Here is a 25,891-nt window from a genome sequence, read left to right on the forward strand (position 1 = left end):
TACAGTGTCCAGTTTGTGCGTGCATTTGTCGGTCTTGAGATATTCATTTAGTGTCAGGTGCGGTAAATTGACGCATCTGTCTCATTCGAATGGTTCATTGCAGAATGTTGGGGGCAGGTGCGCCCGCGGCTTTCCTAGTGAATGATAAAGGTCGCTGAAAGGGTTACGGTTTGGGAGGTTGAGCTGTTCGAGATTTCGTGGTCATACGAGGCATGCTTTCGCTTCCGGGCGAGCGGTCAGAGATGTTACAGAGCGCACGGTGAACATCCACAACGATAGACCGAGCATCGATGCTTCGTGCAGGCAGGATGGAGGAGTTTGTTACGGAGGAAGATGAGCCATGGTACGACCAACGGGATTTGGAGCAGGGTGAGTAGACTGACACACCGTTGTTGTTACTTTGTGACCGTTGTGGTTATATTTGTTGCAGGTTTTGTTTAGCCTTGTATGCGAATCATTCCGATACAATAAAAACATTCCCAGCAAAAAGCAGCTGATGCTGGCTACCGACCTCATCACTGTCATGTAATGCCACAATCTGAAGATGTCTCAAAGGATGCTAATTGACCCTTCAAGAAAATAAGACAATAGTATTGACATGATTCATTTGAAGAATTCATGACATGTTCTACAATTTTGGCTCGATATACAAGCGTGCGTGTCTGGAATGGACTACTGTCTTAATTGTCGATATTATCCTTGATATGATCAAACTGAGAAATTGTGATGGCGCTCATGCACTTTCAAGACAGACCCCATCACCCCAAGTCCCATACATTTAAGAACGAGGCGTGGGAACTATCGAAATTCTGCTGCAGGTTTCACCTGTCAGACCATGTTATACTCTGTTATTCTCGCCTCCTCTCGCTCTCTCTCTCTCGCTGTCTCTCTGTTGCTCTCTCTCTCTCGCTGTCTCTCTGTTGCTCTCTCTGACACACACACACAGGCCTACTTCCATTTATCTCATTTCCACCTCTCTGTGTATAAGCACTGTTCTAGACTTCCCCTTTATCCATTATCGAGCTCTTTGCCAATTATTCTGATGTCAGTGAAGTGCTTGTTCTCAGAATAACCCTGCTGTCTGTCTGACTTCACCCTCCATCTCTCACATCATATATGATGAACGGTCACGTGCCAACCCTCTGCCCTCGGTTATTTTTCTCAAGTCACCAAAATGCTGAGTCGTGGTTCCCTCTTGCATGGGGATGTGCTGGTGAGGTATTAGGTGATGGAGCCTGACATCAGGCTGACAGACCGAGAGATGATTTAAAACAAGTGGGATATTCAGGGAGATAACTGGTTGACATTCGCAGGATTCTGTGGAATTTTGAACAAAGATTCTATGCAGTTGCAATCTCTGAGTGAGGGAAATGTCAGAGTTCTGTCTTTTTAAAAAATGATTTATTACTGGTTAGACTGAAGACACAGGACATTTACTAACCTAATGTCTGTGCTCTGATAAAAAAATAGGGATCAACAATGGAGACGCTCCCATAGAATCTATGTTTTGAGATGCTTGAAAAGGCACATAATACACACAACCTTTTCCATTCACCCAGGGCGTAGTCTGATAATACTTCCCTCCTATAGTGACACACCCCTTTATATCTCTTCCTCAACTGTTTGATTTAGTTAACTCAATTGGACCCCATCGTCTGTCTCTTCCTCCACTAATGGCTATATAGACATAGATGAGGGCCTGTGTAGTCTCTGCTCTCACTCCCTGTGTATTGATCTGGCAGAGCAGTGTCTCCCACCTCTGGTCTTATCCCCATATTTCGAAACAGAACGGGAAAGAAGCTATTGTTATAGCATTTTAAATGTCCCCACAAATTATGATATAAGTCAAAGCTGTATTTTCCTAGCAATCAGTCATTCTAAAGGGTAAGGTTGGTTTATTACGATGGTAGGCGGTGTGAGTTCCAGATGGTGTGATGCGGTACAGTTGGAATCGGAAGTTTACATACACTTAGGTTGGAGTCATTAAAACTCGTTTTTCAACCACTCCACACATTTCTTGTTAACAAACTATAGTATTGGCAAGTCGGTTAGGACATCTACTTTGTGCATGACACAAGTAATTTTTCCAACAATTGTTTACAGACAGATTATTTCACTTATAATTCACTGTATCACAATTCCAGTGGGTCAGAAGTTTAGATACACTAAGTTGACTGTGCCTTTAAACAGCTTGGAAAATTACAGAAAATCATGTCATGGCTTTAGAAGCTTCTGATAGGCTAATTGACATAATTTGAGTCAATTGGAGGTGTACCTGTGGATGTATTTCAAGGCCTACCTTCAAACTCAGTGCCTCTTTGCTTGACATCATGGGAAAATCTAAAGAAATCAGCCAAGACCTCAGAAAAAAATTGTAGAACGCCTGAAGGTACCACGTTCATCTGTACAAACAATAGTATGCAAGTATAAACACCATGGCACCACTCAGCCGTCATTCCGCTCAGGAAGGAGACGCGTTCTGTCTCCTAGAGATGAACGTACTTTGGTGCGAAAAGTGCAAATCAATCCCAGAACAACAGCAAAGGACCTTGTGAAGATGCTGGAGGAAACGGGCACAAAATGTCTATATCCACAGGTAAACTAGTCCTATATCGACACAACCTGATAGGCCGCTCAGCAAGGAAGAAGCCACTGCTCCAAAACCACCATTAAAAAAAAAAGCCAGACTACGGTTTGCAACTGCACATGGGGACAAAGATTGTACTTTTTGGAGAAATGTCCTCTGGTCTGATGAAACAAAAATACAACTGTTTGGCCATAATGACCATCGTTATGTTTGGAGGAAAAAGGGGGAGGCTTGCAAGCCGAAGAACACCATCCCAACCGTGAAGCACGGGGGTGGCAGCATCATGTTGTGGGGGTGCCTTGCAAGACGGACTGGTGCATTTCACAAAATAGATGGCATCATGAGGATGGAAAATTGTGGATATATTGAAGCAACATCTCAAGACATCAGTCAGGAAGTTAAAGCATGGTCGCAAATGGGTCTTCCAAATGGACAATGACCCCAAGCATACTTCCAAAGTGGTGTCAAAATGGCTTAAGGACAACAAAGTCAAGGTATTGGAGTGGCCATCACAAAGCCCTGACCTCAATCCCATAGAAAATTTGTGGGCAGAACTGAAAAAGTGTGTGTGAGGCCTACAAACCTGATTCGGTTACACCAGCTCTGTCAGGAGAAATGGGCCAAAATTCACCCAACTTATAGTGGGAAGGATACCTGAAGCGTTTGATCCAAGTTACAATTTAAAGGCAATGCTACCAAATACTAATTGAGTGTATGTAAACTTCTGACCCACTGGGAATGTGGTGAAAGAAACAAACGCTGAATTAAATAATTCTCTCTACTATTATTCTTACATTTCACATTCTTAAAATAACGTGTTGATCCTAACTGACCTAAGACCAGGAATTTTTACTCGGATTGAATGTCAGGAATTGTGAAACTGAGTTGAAATGTATTTGGTTAAGGTGTATGTAAACTTCCGACTTCAACTGTATGTACAGTATATGTCCTTCCCTAGTCCAGGCCTCGTCCTCCACGTCACCCCATTGACCGATGACCCAGAAAATAAAAGCAGCTTTGCGTCTCATCAGTGTTTCCCTGGTCAGGGTTTAGGAACCAGGTGGGTTCTGCAGCAGGCTCGATCTCATCTCAGAGTTATTGAAAATGGAGAGTCGGAGCATTAAGTCCAGCTGGATGATCTGATTAGGGGGGCCCCAGACATGGCCTCTCAGGCTGGGATCAGAGACCCTGCATATAAAGTTGTAATAGTACAGTTTTAGCATGCTGTTCCAACCAAGGGGTCATATTGTATTTGCTATGGTCTATTTCCACTCACTTTCACACAGTGAATATGTGATTATTATGTAAGTGATCTCTATTCAGGGCTGCTACCCCCAGTGGTCATAATCATCAGCTCAACATGTGTATTCATGTGTATTCTGTCTGTCCAGATGGTAGGGTATGACGTCATAGTTGTAGCAGCTGGTGCAGTGTGGTTGTGATGTGCTTCACTAGATGCTATATGAGTTATACACATTCGAGGGCATAAGGATGATGCATAGCCACACGTGCAGAAGGCTGCAGTGCACATGAGCTGTGTGTGCCAAGGTCGCCATGGGGAGATGTCAGTTTGACAGTGTCATTGCTTTGTCCTGTTACAATTCTTATGTTATTCACTTGTATTCAATGAAGTGGGTACATGATTTCTCCTATTTACCGGGATATCTCTTGCCCTCTCAGCAAACTCAGATTCTTATCCGTTTGCCAGCACAAACAACCGTTGTGCGGCAGCGTTTTGCACAACCATAAGATTAAATAAGAGCTGGTACTGTTTATAATACAGACCCTTATCACTCTTCTAGTTCTCTCTCGGTTATCCTCTGTCCATTGTTTTAAAACAGGAAGATATGGTAGCCTACAGAAATGTTTAGCTACAGTACCAGTCAAAAGTTTGGACACATCTACTCATTCAAGGGTTTTTCTTTATTTTTACTATTTTCTACATTATAGAATAATAGTGAAGACGTCAAAACTATGAAATAACAAATATGGAATCATGTAGTAACCAAAAAAGTGTTAAACAATTCTTCAAAGTAGCCACGCTTTGCCTTGATGACAGCTTCGCACACTTGGCATTCTCTCAACCAGCTTCACCTGGAATGCTTTTCCAACAGTCTTGAAGGAGTTCCCACGTATGCTGAGCACTTGTTGGCTGCTTTTCCTTCACTTTGCGGTCCAACTCATCCCAAACCATCTCAATTGGGTTGGGTAATTGTGGAGGCCAGGTCATCTGATGCAGAACTCCATCACTCTCCTTCTTGGTCAAATAGCCCTTACACAGCCTGGAGGTGTGTTTTGGATCATTGTCCTGTTGAAAAACAAATGATAGTCCCACTAAGCGCAAACCAGATGGAATGGTATATCGCTGTAGTCATGCTGGTTAAGTGAGCCTTGAATTCTAAATAAATCACTGACAGTGTCACCAGCAAAGCACACCATCACACCTCCTCCATGCTTCATGGTGGGAACCACACATGCGGAGATCATCCGTTCACCTACTCTGCGTTACAAAGACACACAACGGTTGGAAACAAAAATCTCAAATTTGGACTTATCAGACCAAAGGACAGATTTCCACCAGTCTAATGTCCATTGCTTGTGTTTCTTGGCCCAAGCAAGTCTCTTCTTCTTATTGGTGTCCTTTAGTAGTGATTTCTTTGCAGCAATTTGACCATGAAGGCCTGATTCACGCAGTCTACTCTGAATAGTTGATGTTGAGATGTGTCTGTTACTTGAACTCTGAAGCATTTATTTGGGCTGCAATCTGGTGCGCAGTTAACTCTAATGGACTTTTTCTCTGCAGCAGAAGTAATTTTGGGTCTTCCTTCCCTGGGTCAGTCCTCATGAGAGCTAGTTTCATCATATCGCTTGATGGTTTTTGTGATTGCACTTGAAGAAACTTTCAAAGTTCTTAATTTTCCATATTGACTGACCTTCATGTCTTAAAGTAATGATGGACTATCATTTTCTCTTTGCTTATTTTAGCTGTTCTTGTCATAATATGGACTTGGTCTTTTACCAAATAGGGTTATCTTCTATATACCACCCTTACCTTGACACAACACAACTGATTGGCTCAAACACATTAAGAAGGAAAGAAATTCAACAAATTAACTTCTAACAAGGCACACCTGTTAATTGAAATACATTCCAGGTGAGTACCTCATGAAGCTGGTTGGGGGAATGCCAAGAGTGTGCAAAGCTGTCATCAAGGGTGGTTACAATAAAGAATCTCAAATATAAGATATTTTTATTTGTTTAACACTTTTTTTTGGTTGGTACATGATTCCAAATGTGTTATTTCATAGTTTTGATGTCTTCACTATTATTCTGCAATGTAGAAAATAGTAAAAATAAAGAAAAACCCTTGAATGAGTAGGTGTCCAAACTTTTGACTGGTACTGTACATGTTGAAGACGGGCCTCTTGTCGTCTGCCTCTGTCCCTTTTGAATTGTTAGCTCCTGTTGCCATTCATTGCATTATCTCTGATACACACACGCACGCACATACACAGCTACTGCTCCAGACAGCCATACTATAATTCAACTCATGTTCCTTAGATGTGTACTGTGCAGCAGCATGGTGTTCCCCACTGTTGTGTTCCTGTTAGTGCTGACACCATGCACTGTGCTGATTTTAAAATGCTGCATTCATGTTCGTAATGGGGGTCAATTGTTCTCCGTTTAACACCCCCTCTCCTCCTCCCACTGTACTGTTATGAATAAAGGATCCATCAAGCTGCTGGTGGAAACCAAGTGGCTCGCTGCCCTTAGCCCTCCCAGGTCTAAAATGGGATCATGTTTGTATGCGTGTTTTATTTGTGGAAATGTCTGTCAAAGCAGATTGAGAGCAACGAGCAGAGATGTGCTGGAGTTGATTGGTTTCTGGGGAAAATGTTATTAAACAATCTTGTTGTGACAATAAAGATGTATGTGTAGCAACCAGTGCAGCTAAAACCTTTACGCTTGTATGTACAGCTCTTCTTTTTGGAGTGGGGTAATAAGAACTAAGAGGGATATTTCTGTCATTCTCACCAGGAGTAATGGTAAATGAGTTCTGAGATGACCTGTATTGGTGTTTTTCCCTGTGTAAGGGAAACAGACAACCTAGTTAGCACAGGCTCTTTCACCCTTATCCTCCTCCTTTCCCCTGCAGTCAGACTCCATTTTCTTGAGCTCATCTTGGCAGCGATCACAGAAGCTGGTCTTAATCAGAGAAGATGGAGGATTACATTTTTTTTACACCAGCAGGGGGAATTGAATGAGTGGATTTTCTCTCTATTGCTCGTTCTTATTGAATTTGAAATGAAGGGGCAAAGTCTTAAATTCATCACTTTAAGGAAAGCCAGAAAGCATTGCATTAATGGAGTTAAAACAGTCCATAATGATCCAACGCAACACTTGAACTGAGCTGGGCTAATGCCGCAACTACCAATATTACTGGCGGATGAAATGTGAATGAAAGAGTTAAAATAGTAGTTTTACTGTATCCAGACCAGTACTCTCACCACTGTCTCTCTCGTCGTCCCCTCTCTCAGATCTGCACCTGGCAGCTGAGCTGGGGAAGACCCTTTTGGAGCGCAACAAGGAGCTGGAGGACTCCCTACAACAGATGTACATCAACAATGAGGAACAGGTGCAGGAGATCGAGGTATAGCATCATACCACTTTCACTAACTATGTGTGAGCATGTGTACATGTCATGAATGATCCTTCAAAGTGCCCTGCCCATCTTCTGAAAACATCTGAAACCCTACCTCTTCAAACAGTATCTTAAATAATCCTCCTCATCACCTTGACCCCCCCCCCCCACCCTGAAACATCACTTGACCCATCACTCCCCCCTTTCTGACTCTACTGGGAGCTACTTTGAGGAAAAATGTCCTTTGTATGCCTTTGTGGTTGTCCCAACTTGCTATCTGAAGATGAATGTACTTAACTGTAAGTTACTCTTATCCAGAGCAACTTACAGTTGTCTGCTAAATGACTAAAATGTAAAAATACAATTAAATGTTGAATTGCTGAGGCCATATTGTCAAGCATGGCACCAGACTGGTGTGTTAGCTGGAGTGTGTGGGTTTTAAACTACTGACGGTGCACTTCATGATCCTGCAAAGTGGCTCTTCTCTCTAGGCTAGCACAATTCATTCTCCTTGACGCGCCATCAAGCCAATTAAACCCTGCAGAGCTCTGATAGGAGAGGAGCAGAGTGCAGCTGCATGAGAGAGGGAGAGCGAGAGAGTGTGTGTTTACTTAGAGTGTGCGGCTGTGGCTGTGTGGGAGAGAGGAACCCACTGACTCCTCTGAGCCAGATCTGCCACCTCATTAGACAACAGACTGGCCAATCACACACATTAATCTGCTTGAGAAGAAGAATAAAGTTGATCCACATTTGTTTGTGTAGACAGGAATTAGGAAATTGTGATGCTATTTTACTTAACCATCATGGAATCCTGTCATATCTGTGACTTTTTTATTTTTATTTTACAGCAGTGTCTGGCATTGGGTGTATCTCAATAGTCTAAAACAGCTTCCTCTTCTCTCCTCCTCTCCATCTGCACTGATGTAACATATAGATGTCCAGTTATTTTATATTAGTTTTAGACTCTTTAGATTGTCTCCCTGTAAGGTCCATGTCTTCATTCACATGTCTATTACCCCTGCAGTACCTGTCCAAGCAGCTGGAGATGCTGAGGGAGATGAACGAGCAGCATGCCAAGGTCTACGAGCAGCTAGACGTGACGGCCAGAGAGCTGGAGATCACCAATGAGAAACTGGTTATAGAGAGCAAGGCCTCGCAGCAGAAGATAGACAGGTGAGGGTTAATACTCTCCTGAGTTGTTCTAGCTGCTATTATGAGCATTCACTCTATGTAAGACTGTACCATGACCTCTTTCTTCATGGTGTTTATACCAGGGATTTCTAAGAAATATTTGGTTTAAGCGTTAACAAGCTCAGTTCTTGAATGGTTCCTACTGTTCATAGTAAATAAATGCGTCTTACTGTTGTTTTTGTAACAGGCTCAGTATAGTCACGGTACAGTATTGTACATTATGTTGTAAATAAGATTTAGTCCACTTTCGTTTGTGTGTGTGCGCGCACTTACAGGTTGACGGGTACCATGGAGACACTGCAGGCTCAGGTGGATACCATGACAGCTCGTGTGGAGGAACTACGTACACTAGAGGAGCTGAGGGTCCACAGAGAGAAGCGGGAGCGACGCAAGACTGTCCACTCCTTCCCCTGCCTTAAAGAACTCTGCACTGCACCAAAGTACAGTAAAGAGCAATGCTCTATGTAGTCTCTCTCAAAAGTCCAAGTACTCTGTGAAAGTATGCTAATATGCTGAGTACATTTGCCAAATGACCTGAATGTATGGTGTTCAGATTACATAAGAATGCGATCTCCCTGCTGTATCCTTGTGCTCCTCTGTGTGGTGTATCGCTCTACAGGTATGAGGATGGCTTCCTGGTGGCCAACCCCGGCAGTGTGGACCTGGTGTCTGAGCGTGAACGCCGGCCGCTGGACGAGGAGAACGAGCGTCTAAAGGGTGTGGTCTCCTCCCTGAGGTCCGCCATGGTGGCAGAACGGGGCCGGAGGGAGGGGGCAGAGAGGGAGTGCACAGCTGTGCTGCAGGAGTTTGAGCTTATGGAACAACGCCTCCTGGGGGCTGAGGGCTGCCAGCTGCGAGTGCAGGAGCTGGAGGCAGAGCTACAGGAGATGCAGCAGCTGAGGAGGTCCCGGGTCTGTCTGTTGGATGAGGGTCTGGAGCAGACCCTGCTCAACAATGCCCCCGAGACCGACACACCTGAGGGACCGGGGCAAAAGGAGGGAACGGGGGAGTCCGGGGGGACAGGAGGGGGGCAGCAGGGAGGCCCAGTGAGGAAGAGCTGCAGCGACACGGCACTCAACGCCATCTCGGCCTGCGACGCCTCTGGCAGGCGACAGGGCAGCTACGCAATCCACGCCAATGGCGTGCGCAAGCGGGGCATGTCCATCCTGAGGGAAGTGGACGAGCAGTACCACGCCCTGCTAGAGAAATACGAGGAGCTGCTGGGGAAGTGCCGGCGCCACGAGGAGAGCATGTGCCACGCGGGGGTGCAGACGTCACGCCCTGTCTCCAGAGACCCCTCCATGAAGGACTACGGCATGGCCACGCCCGGCCCCTCAGCCATGGCTGCTGCACCCCCCACCCCGCCCCAGACCCCCTCCACCCCAGAGGCCCTGGAGGGCATCAGCCGGCAGGTAGACCAGGTGGACAAGAGGCTGGGCCAGAACACCCCAGAGTACAAGGCCCTGTTCAAAGACATCTTCTCCCGCCTGCAGAAGACCAAGAGTGAAGTGAACTCCAAGGGTAGAAAGTCCCCAAGGGTAGGAAGTCCTAAGGGAAAAAAGTCCAAAGACAAATGAGCTGCTTTCGTGATTCTACTGAACACGACCTCTCCTGGTACTACTGAACATGACCTCTCCTGGTACTACTGAACATGCACTGAAAACAATGGGTACAAAAGCCACAGGTGTTTTTTCTTAATTTGTTTCTTTGTTTGACCGTGTTTGTTCAAAGTGATCACTTGATGTCTTAATGACAGGTTACCTGTACTTCTGCACTGGGGAAATGATTCAATCTACTGTGGATGATCCCCTCCGCTGTTTTATCCATCTCTCTGGATACTGCCACATTTCACCCATCCCAATATGAATGAATTGTACATCTGACGACATTCATCATCTGGGTAGATGAAATGCCTTGATTCTTGACCTAACTTAAGATAATTTATGACAACATAGTTCTGCCATAAAATCTGTTTGACCCGTCTTTGGTCAAGACAATCCAGTACAATGTTTAAATGTCTGAGCGTGTATACTGAGACTGCACTAATTGCTATTTAATGTTTTTGATGACTGACAATGAATAACATGGCAGAGCTATTCATAAAATGTGTTTTCAAAAACAATCTAGTTAAATATTCTTGATGTTCTCAATGAATAACACTGTTGCCTTAACATCTTAGGCTTCATGTATGCATCTATCCAGTAGACTTCAATTGAGGGAGCCCATGGTACTCAAGTAGTAACTTGTTCTAAAATAAATACTGTATGTAAACCATCAGTGTATTGGTGAATGTACCTTTTGTATAAGGATTCTCAAGATGGATATGATAATGTTGCCCAAGCTAGAGAACTGAGGACCTCCTGATGATGCACTGTGTAGAACTGGAACTCAACCACACTTGACTAAGCTACTGTAACTGCTCTAAGCACCGACTCAGACCATGGAAAGATCTCCATGACTCCTTGTTTTCTGGACTGCTTATTTCAAGTACACAAGGGGCTTTAGCTGCCCTCTTATCAGTACTTGGTTTTTAATTTGAATATTTTCATTGTGTACAAACTTCATGTGATATGGTCTATGCTGGTGTGTTAGATGGAGATTGCATGATAGACGGGTAAAGATGGTTTACAGAACGTTGTACTTTAGAGCTGGAACAATAACAGAACAGTGTAAAAAGTAACATGACTTTATTGATTAAAAAGACAGCGTGACCTCCAAACTGAAGACTTTAATGTGACAGTAGAATACTGTTCTCCAGGTGGCACAGAGGAGTAGTTACACAGAATCAAAACCATACTGAAACAATGAACCATTGAAACCAAACAAAGCCTGAGCCCTACATCACAAGTTATGATGTTGAAAAATGGAGTGTAGAAAAATATAACATGGTTATGTAGTAGTAAGAGGTCTTGGCTGATCTCATTCTACTAAACTCTGGGTCTGTGCACAAGTTAGACCTGACCTAAAACATCAGGTCCAAAGTTCAAAACTATTTGATGTTGAGCTCCCATTCTGGAAGTCAGACCTTAGCAGAGAGCAGCTGGTGGTTGTAAAGGCTAGAGGCACAGACAGTTTTGGTAATCCTGGAGTTGATTCATACTCGAGGTGAGTGGATTAACATTCCTCTGCTCACAAGGGCCACCAGCAAGGCCCCACAGTAATGGAGTTAGTGACTGGAAGAAAGCCTTAGTCTGCTTAGAGCGCATCTGACAAGGAGCTCATTTCTTAGTTGTCAACAAAACCAGGTTCTTTATATCAGCAAACAGCACTAAAGGTGGTCCACATTGAGACCACCTGATGTGGTGAGGAGGGAGCAGAGATGGCTGCTGTTCACTTTCATGGTCTACTTCTACTGGTTAATCTGGAAAGAAGGTACAAGCATCTCAATGGTCTGTCTGATCATCTGTTCGCGCCTAAAACTCTTTTACTCAAACCCTGTAGGAGGCTCTCGTAACAATCGGACAGTTCTGTTCTAAAGGCAAATGGCTCTTTGTGATCATTTCCTTCATCGTTAGTTCTACAGGAATCCTCTAAGGCCACTTGGCTGCTGAATGAACTAGGTAGGGAGGTGAAAACCCTGATCAGGAAGAGGCACACTTGCACCTTCAGCAGGTGGTCACAGTGCCTCTGGTGGACTGCCGGTAAGTGCTGTTCATGCCACCTCTTAACGGTTAGGAATTCACACTAGTTCCAGAATAAACTGATTGTGTGGACTCTGGTACATATAATCTGACAGAGGGCAACATCCCCAACAAAGAGTACAGAGTGTGGACCTACCACAGCCTTTAACACACAGCAACACCTTTAAAAGGCAGATCCTGGTTGTATAAAACAATCAGCAGGAAGGGGGGTGAAAAGAGGGGTGAAGGGAATTCACACAGTTGATTATGACATCCATATCAAGAGCATTAACAAATCAATCTTTCATTTAAAAAAAAAACATTTATATACAAACTAACCAAAACAAATTCATGATTGTGCACATGATTTGCTTTCTCCACATATTCAATACTCAGCATCACAAGGAGTGTGTGGGGGGTGAGTGGCATGACAATGTGATTGGAATGGACGAGAGAGCAATTTGCCTTAATTACTTATCACATAATTATGAATTCAAAATAATGGAGGGGGAATAAGAAGAGGGGAATGGGAAGAATTAAGTTGACGGGGACTCAGTCTTTCCACTCTTTCTTGATATTAAGGTTCCACTCCCAGGAGAGGTGGTCGTGCTTATCGTCATCAGTGAACTTGGACTTGATGTTGTAGGTGCCGCGTGCCAGCATGCCTTTAGGGGCCTCCTCCAGAGGGGTCAGGAACTCATACTCTGCCGGCCGCGGCCCGTAGCTCCCCACCATGTAGTCTGACTTGTCAACTACACAGAGAGAGAGAAAAGAGAGGGGCTTAGATTTATTTTCCAAAGTTGCCTCTTGACAAAAACAGGCCACCTCTCTGCACCACTCCGGAACTATTAACAAGTCATTTAATGACCGTCTAGGAATGCCAATGTAAATACCTCATCTACTAACTTGACCTAATTTCTGTGCACAGGCGAATACAGTCACCTGAGTTGACCAAGCCACTACCAACATCCAATCCCAGATACATCCCTAACCCCTGTCTCCAATGTGCTTGTTGTGGATATCTGAGATAATTGGATAAGTATAAACAATATGGTCATATCCCCATGTTGTCCTGTAGATGGAAGGTACACTATATTGCTTAACCTTATCCGGCCTTCTCAAATCCTCACAGTAGACAGAGCAAGGAAACGAAACAGCAGAACGTACCCTTGACTCCTTTCCTGTAGGTCTGCTGGGCATACTTCAGTCCCGACACAATCTCCTTGTTGACCTGCAGACAGAGACAACAGTCAGTGATGAGGTCACATCCTCTTTCCACATCCACCCTTCGGATAAGACAGCAGCCCTTTCATGATAGGACATGGTGTGTATTCAGCTTACAATTGAATTTCAATGTCCAGAACAGCTTGATAGTGGCCAAGCTGACACTGGTCATGCTAGTTGGATTGGATAAACAGACACGTTGTTGAAAAAGGCCAGACTCATTCACCTTGAAGCTGATCTTTATCTTGTACTCCACGCCTTCCTTCAGGACAAAGGACTGTTTCTTAAAGGACTCCAGGTCTCCTGAGGCGGCCAGACCACAGAAAGAGAACGTCAGAGACCCTCAGGCAGAGTGAATGCAGGAGCAGTCTATAATTTTGTTCCAATATATGCAATGCACAAAGTTCTCCCCTGGAAGTAATCGTGTTAGACTGGATGGGTGAAAGGTGTCAGATCAGTGATTCAGCATCTTTAAAAATGTGAGCACAAAGGCAGGATTTTCTAAGTGTTCCAACAGGGTTGTAGCCTGCTATTATAGTTTCCACTAGATGGCGCTTCCCTGTATGTGAGTTCAGCTCTATGGCCCTGGTTTCTTCCCTGTAGGTGGCTCTACAGGCCATATGAGGGCAGAAGAGTCTCAAACCAGCAGAAGAAATGCCTCATTAACTCAAATAATAAAACCAATCCATTAGGAATGGCCCATGGAATTTGCCTGATATGTCTACTGGAAAACGTATGTTTGTAAACCATAGGTGGCCAGGTGTTGCGGCTGCTATGAGGCAATGTCTTTTGTCCACCCTCACATGGAAAATATTACATGTGCTCACTACAAAGGCTTCTTTTCACACTAAAACACATTACAAGTCTTTCAATATGGAGCCTTTTCTCAAAAAGTGCACCTCAGCGTATTCAGAAACACACCCTCCAAATATTAGTACAACCACTGTGCTGCTCTACTCACCCTGTAGGTCAAGGGTCAGGGGCAGCGGCGCCGTCTCACACATCAGGGTCAAGCGTGTCACCTGGACATTGGGAGCATTGGGGTCTACTGGGAGAAAGGGAAAAAAACTAAGCAAAGTACAAAATGTAAAAATAGTTCATGGTAAACACAAAAAACATTGACTATTATAAGCAGTGCATGTTTAACTCTTTAGAGTCTAAGACATTGGGGGGTTAATAAGATGCTCATACTATGGATCATTTAGCTATTTGATTTAAAATTTTAGGACCCCTTTGGGTATATATTTTTTGAAATAAAATATTGATTTTGGCCTTTACTACTAAAGCCCATAGAAACGCATTGAATAACACATTCATGAATGGAAAAAAGGTCAGTCAAAAACAAAATCATAAGAAATAAGGTTAAAGTGTCAGTCCTAGAAGATATAAAAATAAACTCTGGAAATATATATATATATATATAAAAAACATATTTAACCACTTTTTTGGGTAGGCACAAAACTACCTTCATACTTCCATTTGTCTTTAAAACCGGTGACACTTGTGACACAAAATGGAGAATCTCCCCTTTCAATGTCTCCCGAGTGGCGCAGCGTTCTAAGGCACTGCATCTCAGTGCTAGAGGTGTCACTACGGACGTTGGTTCGATTCCAGGCTGTATCACAACCGGCTGTGATTGGGAGTCCCATAGGGCGGTGCACAATTGGCACAATTGGCCCAGCGTCGTCTGGGTTAGGGTTTGGCTGGGGTAGGCTGTCATTGTAAATAAGAATTTGTTCTTAACTGACTTGCCTAGTTAAAAAAATAAATACAGTGGTCATAGTAGTTTCTAGGTCAAACCGTTCCGACGCTACAGACATTTAACGTGAGACGACCAATTTTCCGGATGTCTCATGGTCTGACAAACACTGTTCTAGCTGTGCCAACTTTCAGATGCGGAAGTATGACATCGGAGGATGTGGTGGATTGAGATGCATCCAAATGCAAAAAAACTTCTCTAGCTTAAATTTAATGATTTTGATGGGGATTTTTTTTGTTATGCAATTTAGAATGATGCGTCAATCAACTCAAGGGGGTTAAGTCAATAGGCTGAAGCAGAGAACTACAACAGTTCATGAAGAACAGTTCAACTGTGAATAATGACATTTGCAACAGATGGAAGTGAGTATCAGACATAAAACAATGTGAAAATATTTCTACCAGCGATCAGTGGTTCATCGCAGTCTTTGATACCGCAGCTCTAACTAAAGCCCAGGCGGCTTGGCCTCCTTTCCAGTCAGCAGCCTGTATCTTGCCAGCCTGTATCTAGTTCACAGACTGTTGCAGGTGTCAGCTACTGACCTGTCTGAGGGGAGGGGGGTAACTGTCACTGCTGTACCCACTGAGCACCAAGACTGCCAGCCTGTTGCCCTCTCCCACCCTCTCTTATGGTATTTTCAAACTCATTCAATTACATCCCTGAAAAGAAAGCCTGCTGAAGGACTTGAAAGTAGGAGGAAATTATAAGAAAATAAACAAAGAGATGGTTGCATGAGATGTGCATTGTGGATGTGGGTTTGTTTGTTAATCAGGTCGAGAGGGAGAAACAGTCTGCAGGGCTGGTGTGTCCAAATTGCATGAGTGCGTCTGCAGAGTGTGTGTGTGTGTGTGTGTGTGTGTATCTCTACAACATGTGTAGTTGGCGCAGCAACACAAACCTGCAACCGCGGCGGCGTTCCCCAGCAGGGCCTCCTTGTACTTGCGCAGGCTCTCGTCGTCCTTGTCCAGCTCCTGGATCTCCTGCAGACTCTTCTGAGCGGGGGGCTTGTAGTTGACCCCGCCCTCCGCTTCCTCGTTGGCCGCTGCGATGGCCGCCAGCTGTTCCGGGGTGGGATCCTGCTCTGCCATAGTCTACTGAGAGCGAGAGAGATATACACAGGTCAGGAGGTTTGGTCCAATACGTTGAAAATAGATCAACAAACTGCAAGGCAAAACACTGTTGTTGCGTAGTGAGCACAAAACACTTAAAAACCCTCCAAGGCACTGTCTTACTGAAAAATGTAAAATCCTTTATTTAGTTACATCGCAGGTGGACAAGACTAAAAACAGCACACTTGAGCGTACTCCCTGAATAGTTTGTCAGGGTGAACAATTTGTCCTCCCTACAGTACCTCATCTTCAGGTAAACCACTGGTCTGAAATGACTGCATTGGTAAAAGATGTGTAGTTGAGACCTCACATGCTACCAACTAATGAATCATGTGAGATTGGTTACTTTTATAAGGGAGGGAGGAGGTAAGGTTGTTGTATTTCCAAACTATTCAAGCAGGGCCAGAGTTTGAATGATGGTAGCAGCAAAGATGGTTTAGTATGAACCAATAAAAATCCCAGATCACGCTTGAGGCGATGTCATGGCAACGTTGGCTAGCTAAGCTCATGCGCAGAAATACGTCATCGGGTCTAGCGGTCGTCTCGCGCCGAACTGCGCATGTGCAGGCCATCAAATCAAAGGCACTCCTTCCATATAAAGTTGTTTTTGACAAATGAAAACGTGTCACTTTGTTGAGTAACAACATGTTTCTCGAAAATGAACAACTAAGGAATAATTGTACACTTCTCTCATTGACTTCTCAAACCCTGGTCTGGCCTCCAGTCTGCTTCGCATGGGTTCCCAGAAGTCTTGCGATATTGGGCCTCTGGGTTTAGAAGCTCTGTGGTAGCAGTCAACACGCCACTTCCCAGATGCTCATTAGGATCCTTTAAATAAATCTGATTTGCATGCAGTGTGGGGCAGGCACCAGGTTAATAGGGTGTCCTAGTAGATGATTATGGATTTACATCCTTCTCTCATTGCACTTTGACCTCAGCAGCCTCCTTACTGCTCTGAAACAATACCCAGTCACACACACAGAGCCAGGGCGTGTGACTGAGCCTAACCAGAGCCTTCTATTGCGATAAAGATCTCTGGGCCTGATTCACACGTCCTGGCTTGGACTACATTGGACACAGTCCCAGTATGGAGGTCAGACCAGAGGGGCCAGCGCTGTACACGCGGGGGGAACCACAGAGGGCTGGTTGGTCAAAAAGCAGAACTTTATCTCAACTCAAACCCTCTCTCTCCCTCCTCTACCACACTGTAGTGAGCTACAGTCAAGCTTCTGTGGATCAAGCAGATAACAACATGCTAATGTGGGAGCAGCACCCAGCTGCACTGCATTACCAGTCAACATCAATTAGGGTCTGGGGAGAGTGATGCTAAGCAGGAATCAGGACAACGATATTAGGGGAAGGGTCCTCTTGCCAGAGAGGTGGGTGTCGTGAGGAGAGAGCTGTGAGTGTTGAAATCAACCTTTCCCCCCAGATAGGGAAGGGAAAACCTAGTCACTTGCAAAACAGAATGCATTCAACTGAAATGCGTCTTCCGCATTTAACCCAACCCCTCTTAATCAGAGAGGTGCGGGGGGGCTGCCTTGATCGACATCCCCGTCATCGGCGTACAGGAGCAGTTGTTGTTGGGGGTTAACTGCCTTGCTCAAGGGCAGAACGGCAGATTTGTCCACCTTGCCAGCGACCTTTCGGTTACTAGCCCAAAGCTCTCAACCACTAGGCCAGGGGTTCACTTTTTACTCAGGGCCCTTCCAACATTGGGGAACATCCCGCGCCACCCTTATTTCTATGGGTACAAGCACTATTCACGACACACTGTTCACACCCCTCTAGTTGGCGAAGATAACATTTTTGCTGGTTTAAACTAATTTTTTGCAATTCTACACATTTTGTCACGGGGTACAGAAATGTTGTTGCAGTTTTAAAGCTAATGTTCTTGCAATTCTATACATTTTGCCATGTCTAATGTTTATTCATGTGTCATTTGGGTGACTCAAACATTACAACAAAACCTATGTGCCAAAAAACCGAGCTAAAAAATCTTTAGCCGACATGGCCTAGTTGATCTTTGGACATTTCTGACAAGTTATAAATAGCTCTCTAAGGTCTACAATGACTGAGGAAAACTGATGATACACTACTCAATTTCGAAATCGCACCTTGTGCATTCTACTATTACAGCTTTCAAAAAAGCAGGACAGAGTTTATTTTATTTGGGGGGGGGGGGGGGGGGGGGCGGGGCTGACACCCCTTGCCCCACAGTTTGGGAAGCACTGCACTAGACTACCTGTTACCGGTTAAGTACTGTAGTAAAATAGAGGCCTTCGTCTAGCTGGTGTTATACCTCTGCTACACCGAGGTGATTTCATAACACTGCTGCTCTGTGCTTTCTGTCTTCCTTCATGAAGACTGGCCTCCTTGTTCTTCGTGGTATTGTGAGTGATTGGCACAGAGCGCCTCTCTGTATCCGTGTACACACCACAGACAGCAGCGTAGTCTTTAGTGGTAGCAGTTCAGCGTGACGGCACCAATGCCATGCTGCATTTTCTACTGATGCATTAGTGATTTACTGCAGTACTGCATCTAATACTTTAAAAGGTTCACTTTACCACAGACCAATAGTTTTCCCCCCCACAGCAATAAATGACAGGCCTATTCTTTCTCTGGGTAAAAATCTTAAACTCTGCACCGACAGGGCAGGTCAAGGCTACTTCTAGTGCTTTTATCAGCTTACTGTACTTTGTTAAGTGGAATTTCAACTGAGAGACTGTAAATCCATTGATTCAATGTGTTACTGGGGAACTGACACCAGCTGGCCCCAATTACATTGCAACAAAGCAAATCAACTCGGGAAAAAGCGAATCAACTTGGCCTGTGCTGTAGCACTGTGTAATTACACCGTAATACACAAGTGTATTAGTGTAATACAATAAATTAACTGAGCAACATTGAGTATCTCTGACAAATTGTAAAACAGAAGATGGCAAGAGCAAGAATACTACTTTGACAAAGGGCACTGGCAGACCTCCACTGACACAACACAGAACAATGCCAGTATGTTTGTGGATGCCAGTCAGTCCACAGGAAACCACCTAACCAACAATGAGACAGGAAGCCTAGGCTATGCTATATATTACACACTGTCATGCACATGCAACAGTCGAGTTTGAAACACACTTGTTCAAGGACCGTAGTAGCTCACACCTTCCAATATAACGAGAGAAACCGTAGGCCCATAACAATAGTAGAAAAAAATTCCATAACAAAACAGGCTTGTGCTCTAAAAAGCCACGTAGAATGCCTTGGGGGAAGAGCCATGTGTGAAAGATGTTATTATTGGGCTACACACAAACACGCAACTGCAAAGAGAAAAAAAACAAGTTCAACATTGATGTTGTGCCATGAGCAAGGCTCCAGATGAACAGACGCCGGTATTACCTTGGTGACATAACACACCATAAAATCACAGCTCAACACACAATCCCAGCAATAGTACATTAAAATCACACCACTGCAAACAAGGGCTCCTGCCTGGCTCTCAAACCTTTCACCACACTAACCAGTTCCACCCCCCTCCTCGCTCTGTCCCTCTCTGTTTTGCATAGCGCCTGACATACACAGATGGACCTGCGCGGAAAAGGGAGCACATTGCACCATTTTCCCCCAAACAGGGCCTCTCCACATTCTCATTAAAGCAGAAATTCCTGTTCTGTTAGCAGTAGTGTGTTTTGGTAGCTCAGCTGTGCAAATGTGTGTGAAGTTGGAGAAATAGTGAGAAGGACTTGTTGCTAGGAGTGGGAGGAGATTCAGGGACCAGATTCAGGGATATTGTGCCATCTTTCTCACCTCATCTCTATTCATTAGGCAGTCGCTCCTCCACATGTGCTAGCCTAGATCCAGACCTGAGCCTTGGTGGACTGCCGCTACATACCGAGCTGTCCCCCAGGATTGGTGTGGTGATAAATGAGAGGGACATACTTTAGGAGTGCTATATTTCTCTGCTGCTAACGCACACCACAACACAGCCTCTCATGACTGGCCTGCTGTTGGGTCAAGCGGCTACAGCTGGAGGGGATGTGTGCATCAGAATAAGTGGATCAATAAAAAGAGGGGGTGAGGTGGGGGACATCAGGAAATAGTGACAAACAAGAGGGTGAAAAACAAAAAGCATAATGTTGAGAGTACTAGGATGGGAGTCAGGGTGGCTAGAGTTTTTTTTTTTTAATTGTACAATGCAACAATTATCATGACAACCTTAAAGAAATACATATTTTAGTAGAAAGTTACAACGGATGTGAGGCACCATCCGAGCAGTGACCCACTTCAGTCTCACACGTTTATCAGTGTGGCCATTGCTTGGCATGACTGACTAATGCCCATAGGCAAACAAGTAGACTATAAACACTGTTCAATAGTTGGCAGCCATCTCATTCTCAACACAGTTTGGCTTGCATAGAATAAGTTATTGGAGCACATTCAGTTTCTAGCTTGACCTACCACGTCAAGATAATGATTCATATGCGATCTTCACTAAGTATGAAATTGATGATTGGGTCAATTATAGGTCCATTGAGCTCAATGAAATAGATTAGGCCTAGTTTCAACAATAACATAAGTCCCAATACACATTTTTCCACCAGCTGACATGGCACAAATACTGACTAAGGAAATAAATAGGCCTTGTTCACTCATCACTGCTAAGTGACATGTTTTGGTATAACTGAGGTACAAATACAGGTAGTGATCGGCTTATGTGTCAACATTGAACCCCTCACACTGGTTCTTACCATTGGCAGCTAAATAAATACCAATAGCTTTAATTGGAGGATTATCCCCATTTGATCAGGTTCAGGAATAGTCATCCAAGCACTCTGGTTTCTAGAGTAGCTGACACCCAGGTTAGGGCTGTTCCTTAGCAACAATTAGAGCAGTAAGATTATTGGGAAAGAGATTACTGCTAATAAAGGCATTGGGGAATAGCAAAGGGGAAGTGTTCGGGGGTTCAGTGGTGAAACATCAAGAGGATTCCACTGACAAACCTCTTTGGTGTCCTCTAGAGATTCAAGGGTCTTCATTACCAAATTGAACAAGGGCGAGACACGCCTCCTGAGTTGATGAAAATGGCTAAAGACATTGTGGTTGATGGAGGAGGCTTTCTGTAAGCAGGGCACAAACATAAAGAAGTTCAGCACAGGTCAGAGTTGGAAGTGACAGAAACTCAGACAAAACCTTAAGTTCCTCTTTTCCTTCAAAGTTAGTTCAGTTTAATCTTAAAATCAGAAGATTTCTTTGTCAGAAACAAGATCTTAATCCCCCCAAAAAAGGCAAACAAGAAAGGGTTCCTCAAGAAATTTCCAGCTCATAAATCATTCTTCTGTAGTTAAGGTCACATAGCTGTCTATTTTTTTCTTCTTCCAACTAACCCATTCACTGTGTACTCTCATAGGACTTCACCTTTGACATTTCACAGGGAAGAGTACAGGAAAAGGAAAACACAAGGCTGACAGCAATTTGAATGGAATTTTAATAGATGACACGATACATTACAAATGCTAAAATAGAAGCATTTACTGCAATCTAGTGTCTCAGCCATGTCCCAGTTCTAAGGCAGGGGGGGAAAAAATGATCGCCCAAGTGTATTCTGCAATAGAGAACAGCTGGCATTGTCCAAAAAGTACAATTAGCTTTAAACCACAGAGGGGGAGGAGAAATGGCAGTCAGGACAAGAGAAGAAGAGATTGAGAAATCAGGGATTACGTAATCATTCATTGGGCTGAACTCCAGCTCCAGGCAGGCCTCTGATAAACCTACCTAATCACTGTCAACCGCCTCCAGGAACGTTGTGCTGTACCAACCTTAGATTTGGCAAGCAGCCTGGATACTCTTATTACTCAGACTCCTGTCACACACAAAACATCTATGGCTAGTTTGATCCTCTCTGTCCTGTCTCCCTCCCTGTCATAGACCTAGCTCTGAGAGTGAACTTCAGCATTTCTCCCTTTCCTCCCCACAGGACACCCTGTTTCATGTGTCCTTGTGATGTAGCTTTGTGAAGCCCTTCTAGACTTATGTGCCATTCACCAGAGTGCTTGACTTCCTTGTGCTCTGCAGCACTTTTGTCAACTATGATTGTATGTTTCCTTCATGTTCTGCCGACAACATGACTCACATCCGCCAGTTAGAGAAGAGAACTGTGTTTAACCACATGTTGGACTGCACTTAAAACACACATAGTAATGCAAAAGGCTTCTAAATGATCCCATTGACTTCCCCTGTAAGCCTTTCTCCACCTGACGTAAACCCCATTGCAGTCTTGATTTGTTAGCAGGTATTCAGGTAAGCAACGTTGGCTTGATGTAATGTCAACAGACACATGCTGGGCTGCTGCACAAAGCAGAGGATGCAGCACTAAATGCAGAACAGTGCCTTCAGGAAGGAGGATTGTGCCTGGCAGAGCTGATGCAATGCAGGAGGCACTCATTTCCACAGAGTGAGACATGAATAAACAGAGCAGAGAGGAGTCAAAATTGAGGAAGTGTCAGACGAAAGAGAAAAATATATTCTACCTCAAGGGGGAAAACTAGAACAAATCCAGTCTGAGAAATCACTCTGTATAGACCCAGCAGGAAGCTGAGCGTGAACGGGAGTGCCAAGGTGCCAGCTGAAAGGTCAGGGCTCTCTCCCTGCACGGTGGGGGGGCTTAGCGAGTAACAACACATGCCCAGATTATGTCTGCCTCCCTTGGTAACAACAAGGCAACAGCATACACTATGGACAGTAATACACCTAATGTTGTATGGTGGCTCCATTCAGTTGGGCTTTTTAATGTGGTGTCATTGACAGAGCAATGACCTGATGATGGGTGGTAAACTTGATGAGACTAGTCATGTGGTCTGAGGAACAGCTCAACATCTGCAACAAGAAACAAAAAAGTATGCACAGTAACGTTTGCCCTCTGGTGGATGATAGCAATGACTAAATAAGGACATATCCAGCATGAAGGGAAGCCATTTCCTTTTGAATGAGGTGTATGTGAAGGCTGATATCCCCTGGGGGACATTTAGGGGTTGTGTGGTCTGTTGTTCAGTCTAAGCCACAGTACAATGAGGAGGAACAGCAGAAGAGAAGAGCTAATCTTTAACACTGATGTATGTGTGGAGATGCTGGCCAGTGTCCTCGTTTCTAGTCCCTTACGAGTTACAGCAAAAACAGAAGGGACTGACATGCCACTTAAAGTCAGAAAGAGGACAGATAGCCAACTGGCTCTGAGAGAAAAGGGGTCACCATCAGGCCTGGTTCTTGTCATGACAGGCTATAGGAGGGGGTGGAATGTGTGGGAGGCGTCATTAAATGCCTCCATAGTGGCGAGTTGTCTTTATGTACACTGTGTGCTACATATTGTAGGCCATCAGATGGTGCTGTGCTCAGCCCTGAATTTAATCTCCTTTGGTTTGCTACAATTTCCCCAGCCAGATCCCCTCCCTTAATGCAGAGTGACAGGGAAGTAGAGACAAGGAGAGAGAAGCGTAGTGATTACTCCACATGATTCCAGGAACCAATCTTAACCTGATTTTTGATCAAGATGCACAGCTATTTTTCTTCTTAATTAAAAGTGGACAAGCTTCCATCTCTCTCCTAGCTGATTTCTACCCTCCATTACAGGATAGGCTACATGGCTGTGGGTAATGTCCAAGGCATGTGGTTGTCGAATGAGAAGTTAACACTTACATATCAATCCAAAGACTGGAAAATTCTCTAAAAAGTCCTATTAAATAACAGCATAGAAAACAGGAAACCAATTATTGTTGAAAGGGGTGTACTGAAAAACATCACATCAGAGACTTCAAATCTCTAGTCCTACTCAACACAAAAAAAGGTCTGTAGAAAAACAGAATTCCAGATGAGAAAGCAATGATAGTTGCAGTGGTGAGCTACCATTGATTGGAGTGGTAAAGAGGACAGATGGCCAAAGTATACCTATGGATCTATACCCACCCTCTCTCCATTGCCACAAACTGACAGGGTAATACAAAATGTCACATGAACTGAATAACACAGACTAGTGAAGCCCTAAGGCTGAAAATATGAAGAAGCTATTTGGCTTGAAGTGTATATGAATTAAGTCAACATTACATGTCCCTGGACTTCTGGAAAGATAAATATTAATATGTAGAGTTAATGTTTTTATTCCTGTTGCATAGAACATTGTAAGCTTGTTGAGTTAACAATAACAAGGCTAGGGGACTTTTGAGCTGCTGAACATCCAGCAGATGCTATAGTGTTCTTATGTAAGTCGATAAGCGCAACAATTGGAGCAGCCTGGCTGTTGAAATTTTAGTATGTTTGCTTTACCTTACAGATAATATAAATCGTTTAACTTACAGTGAGTGAACTACCTGTAAATTGATAATACTAGGAGGAAAGGGTTAAGTTTGGTGAAGACCTAAGACTCGCCCTGGCCTACTCTCCAACAGAAGGAACTAAAACTCTACCGCGCCATTCGTCAGAAACAGGAAGGAAAGGGAGGCTTCACGTTCGGGAAAAGCAGCCCTCGTAGTTTTGCAAGCATGTCAGCGCCAGTCTATCGGGTTACTGGGCCTAATGATTCTCAGAAAAGATGCACACGTTTGTATGCCATAAAAACACGTCCTAACAGATAGGCTGGCTGGGTTTAAAAGTTGCATTATTTGAAGTGTGCCAGTCAGTTGGTGAGTCAAATCCGAACTTCACTAGGCCTATTTTAAATACACATCTGTATCAAACTCACTTTCAGAGAGGGTATATAAATAATATTTGTAGCAATTTACAGGATTCGCTCATTCCCTTCAATCAAGTTCAAGAAAAACATGTTCGATGATGAATCACCGCGGGAAATGAACTTGCATTCCAGGAAGTGTCAACTGCTCACAGAACGTGAGCAACTTTCATGAGATGAAAAGTTAGCCTATACATACCCATTCATTGGGTCTGATCAAACAAGTAACTTTTCTCTTGAATAGTGTTGTTTTGAAATTAATTTAATGACTTACTTAGTCAACAGGATCTAATCACAGATCAATTAAGTGGATATTCACAATGATAGCCTACCTCCATGGAAAGATATTACTTATCACTGTATAATTAAACTGGCAGCAACCACAGAGCAAACATTAGTGACAACAGTTCCTGGTCTGCGTCACAATTAAGATGAGTAATCTACGCTAGTCGAATTAAGATAGACATCATGAAGTTGCTAGTTAGCATGTATCAAGTTGCACGAGCAACCAGAGCTGGCGACTTTGTACTACCAAACATGGACGTACAAATGAGCCATCAGCGTTTTAGCTTAAATGTATAGAAAAATGTTTGAAAAGTTAAAAAAAATATATTTTCTCGGACCTTACCGTTATGCTGCTGCTGCTACGCTGGAGTACGCGTCACTGAATGGCGAGGGAGCAGCTCAAATCAAACGCACAGCACGCTTCCGGGAATATTGACTCACACTACAAAGGCTGTCCGAAGGTAGGCGGGCGCTCAGCAACAAGCCTGGTGTAAAGTGCACTAGTCAGGTAAATGCTCGTTATTATAAACTCGCGAATGTATTTCTAGACTAGAATACACGTATAGTAAATTAGCGCAATTACCTTAAAACAGTATGAAAATTCGCAGCCAATCACGTCATTTGAGAGCCCAGACGGGACAGGAATGGCCTTATGAAGTACACGGAGTAAAAACAGACCATGTTTTTAAACATCAGTAATGGACCGACTGCAAAATTGACAAAGTAGCAAAGCAATGTTTACACTCAATGGACTATGCGGC

The 25,891-nt window shown here is 44.0% G+C and overlaps 2 protein-coding genes across 5 annotated transcripts; one reads left to right on the top strand and one right to left on the bottom strand.

Moving 5' to 3' along the window:
• The first annotated feature begins 121 nt into the window (after positions 1 to 121).
• Positions 122 to 10,782, top strand: LOC120034583 (cerebellar degeneration-related protein 2-like). The gene is made up of 5 exons (XM_038981186.1): positions 122 to 369; positions 7,126 to 7,238; positions 8,254 to 8,402; positions 8,696 to 8,860; positions 9,040 to 10,782. Exons 1-5 carry the CDS (start codon positions 291 to 293, stop codon positions 9,995 to 9,997), a joined length of 1,464 nt encoding a protein of 487 aa, XP_038837114.1. The 5' UTR covers positions 122 to 290; the 3' UTR covers positions 9,998 to 10,782.
• A 308-nt stretch (positions 10,783 to 11,090) lies between these two features.
• LOC120034248 (rho GDP-dissociation inhibitor 1-like) lies at positions 11,091 to 25,582 on the bottom strand. Of its 4 annotated transcripts, none has more exons than XM_038980744.1 (6): positions 25,474 to 25,582; positions 15,922 to 16,114; positions 14,226 to 14,312; positions 13,491 to 13,567; positions 13,208 to 13,271; positions 11,091 to 12,792 (listed from the first exon to the last, which is right to left on the bottom strand). In XM_038980744.1, exons 2-6 carry the CDS (start codon positions 16,109 to 16,111, stop codon positions 12,593 to 12,595), a joined length of 618 nt encoding a protein of 205 aa, XP_038836672.1. In that variant the 5' UTR covers positions 16,112 to 16,114; positions 25,474 to 25,582; the 3' UTR covers positions 11,091 to 12,592. The 4 variants fall into 4 exon arrangements, with proteins under 4 accessions (XP_038836672.1, XP_038836671.1, XP_038836674.1 ...); XM_038980743.1 differs by having other exon boundaries at positions 15,922 to 16,117; positions 25,474 to 25,576; XM_038980746.1 differs by having other exon boundaries at positions 14,226 to 14,309; positions 15,922 to 16,117; positions 25,474 to 25,575.
• Positions 25,583 to 25,891: the final 309 nt, after the last annotated feature.

Source organism: Salvelinus namaycush, chromosome 41 (genome assembly GCF_016432855.1).
Source record: "Salvelinus namaycush isolate Seneca chromosome 41, SaNama_1.0, whole genome shotgun sequence".
Lineage (NCBI taxonomy): Eukaryota > Metazoa > Chordata > Actinopteri > Salmoniformes > Salmonidae > Salvelinus > Salvelinus namaycush.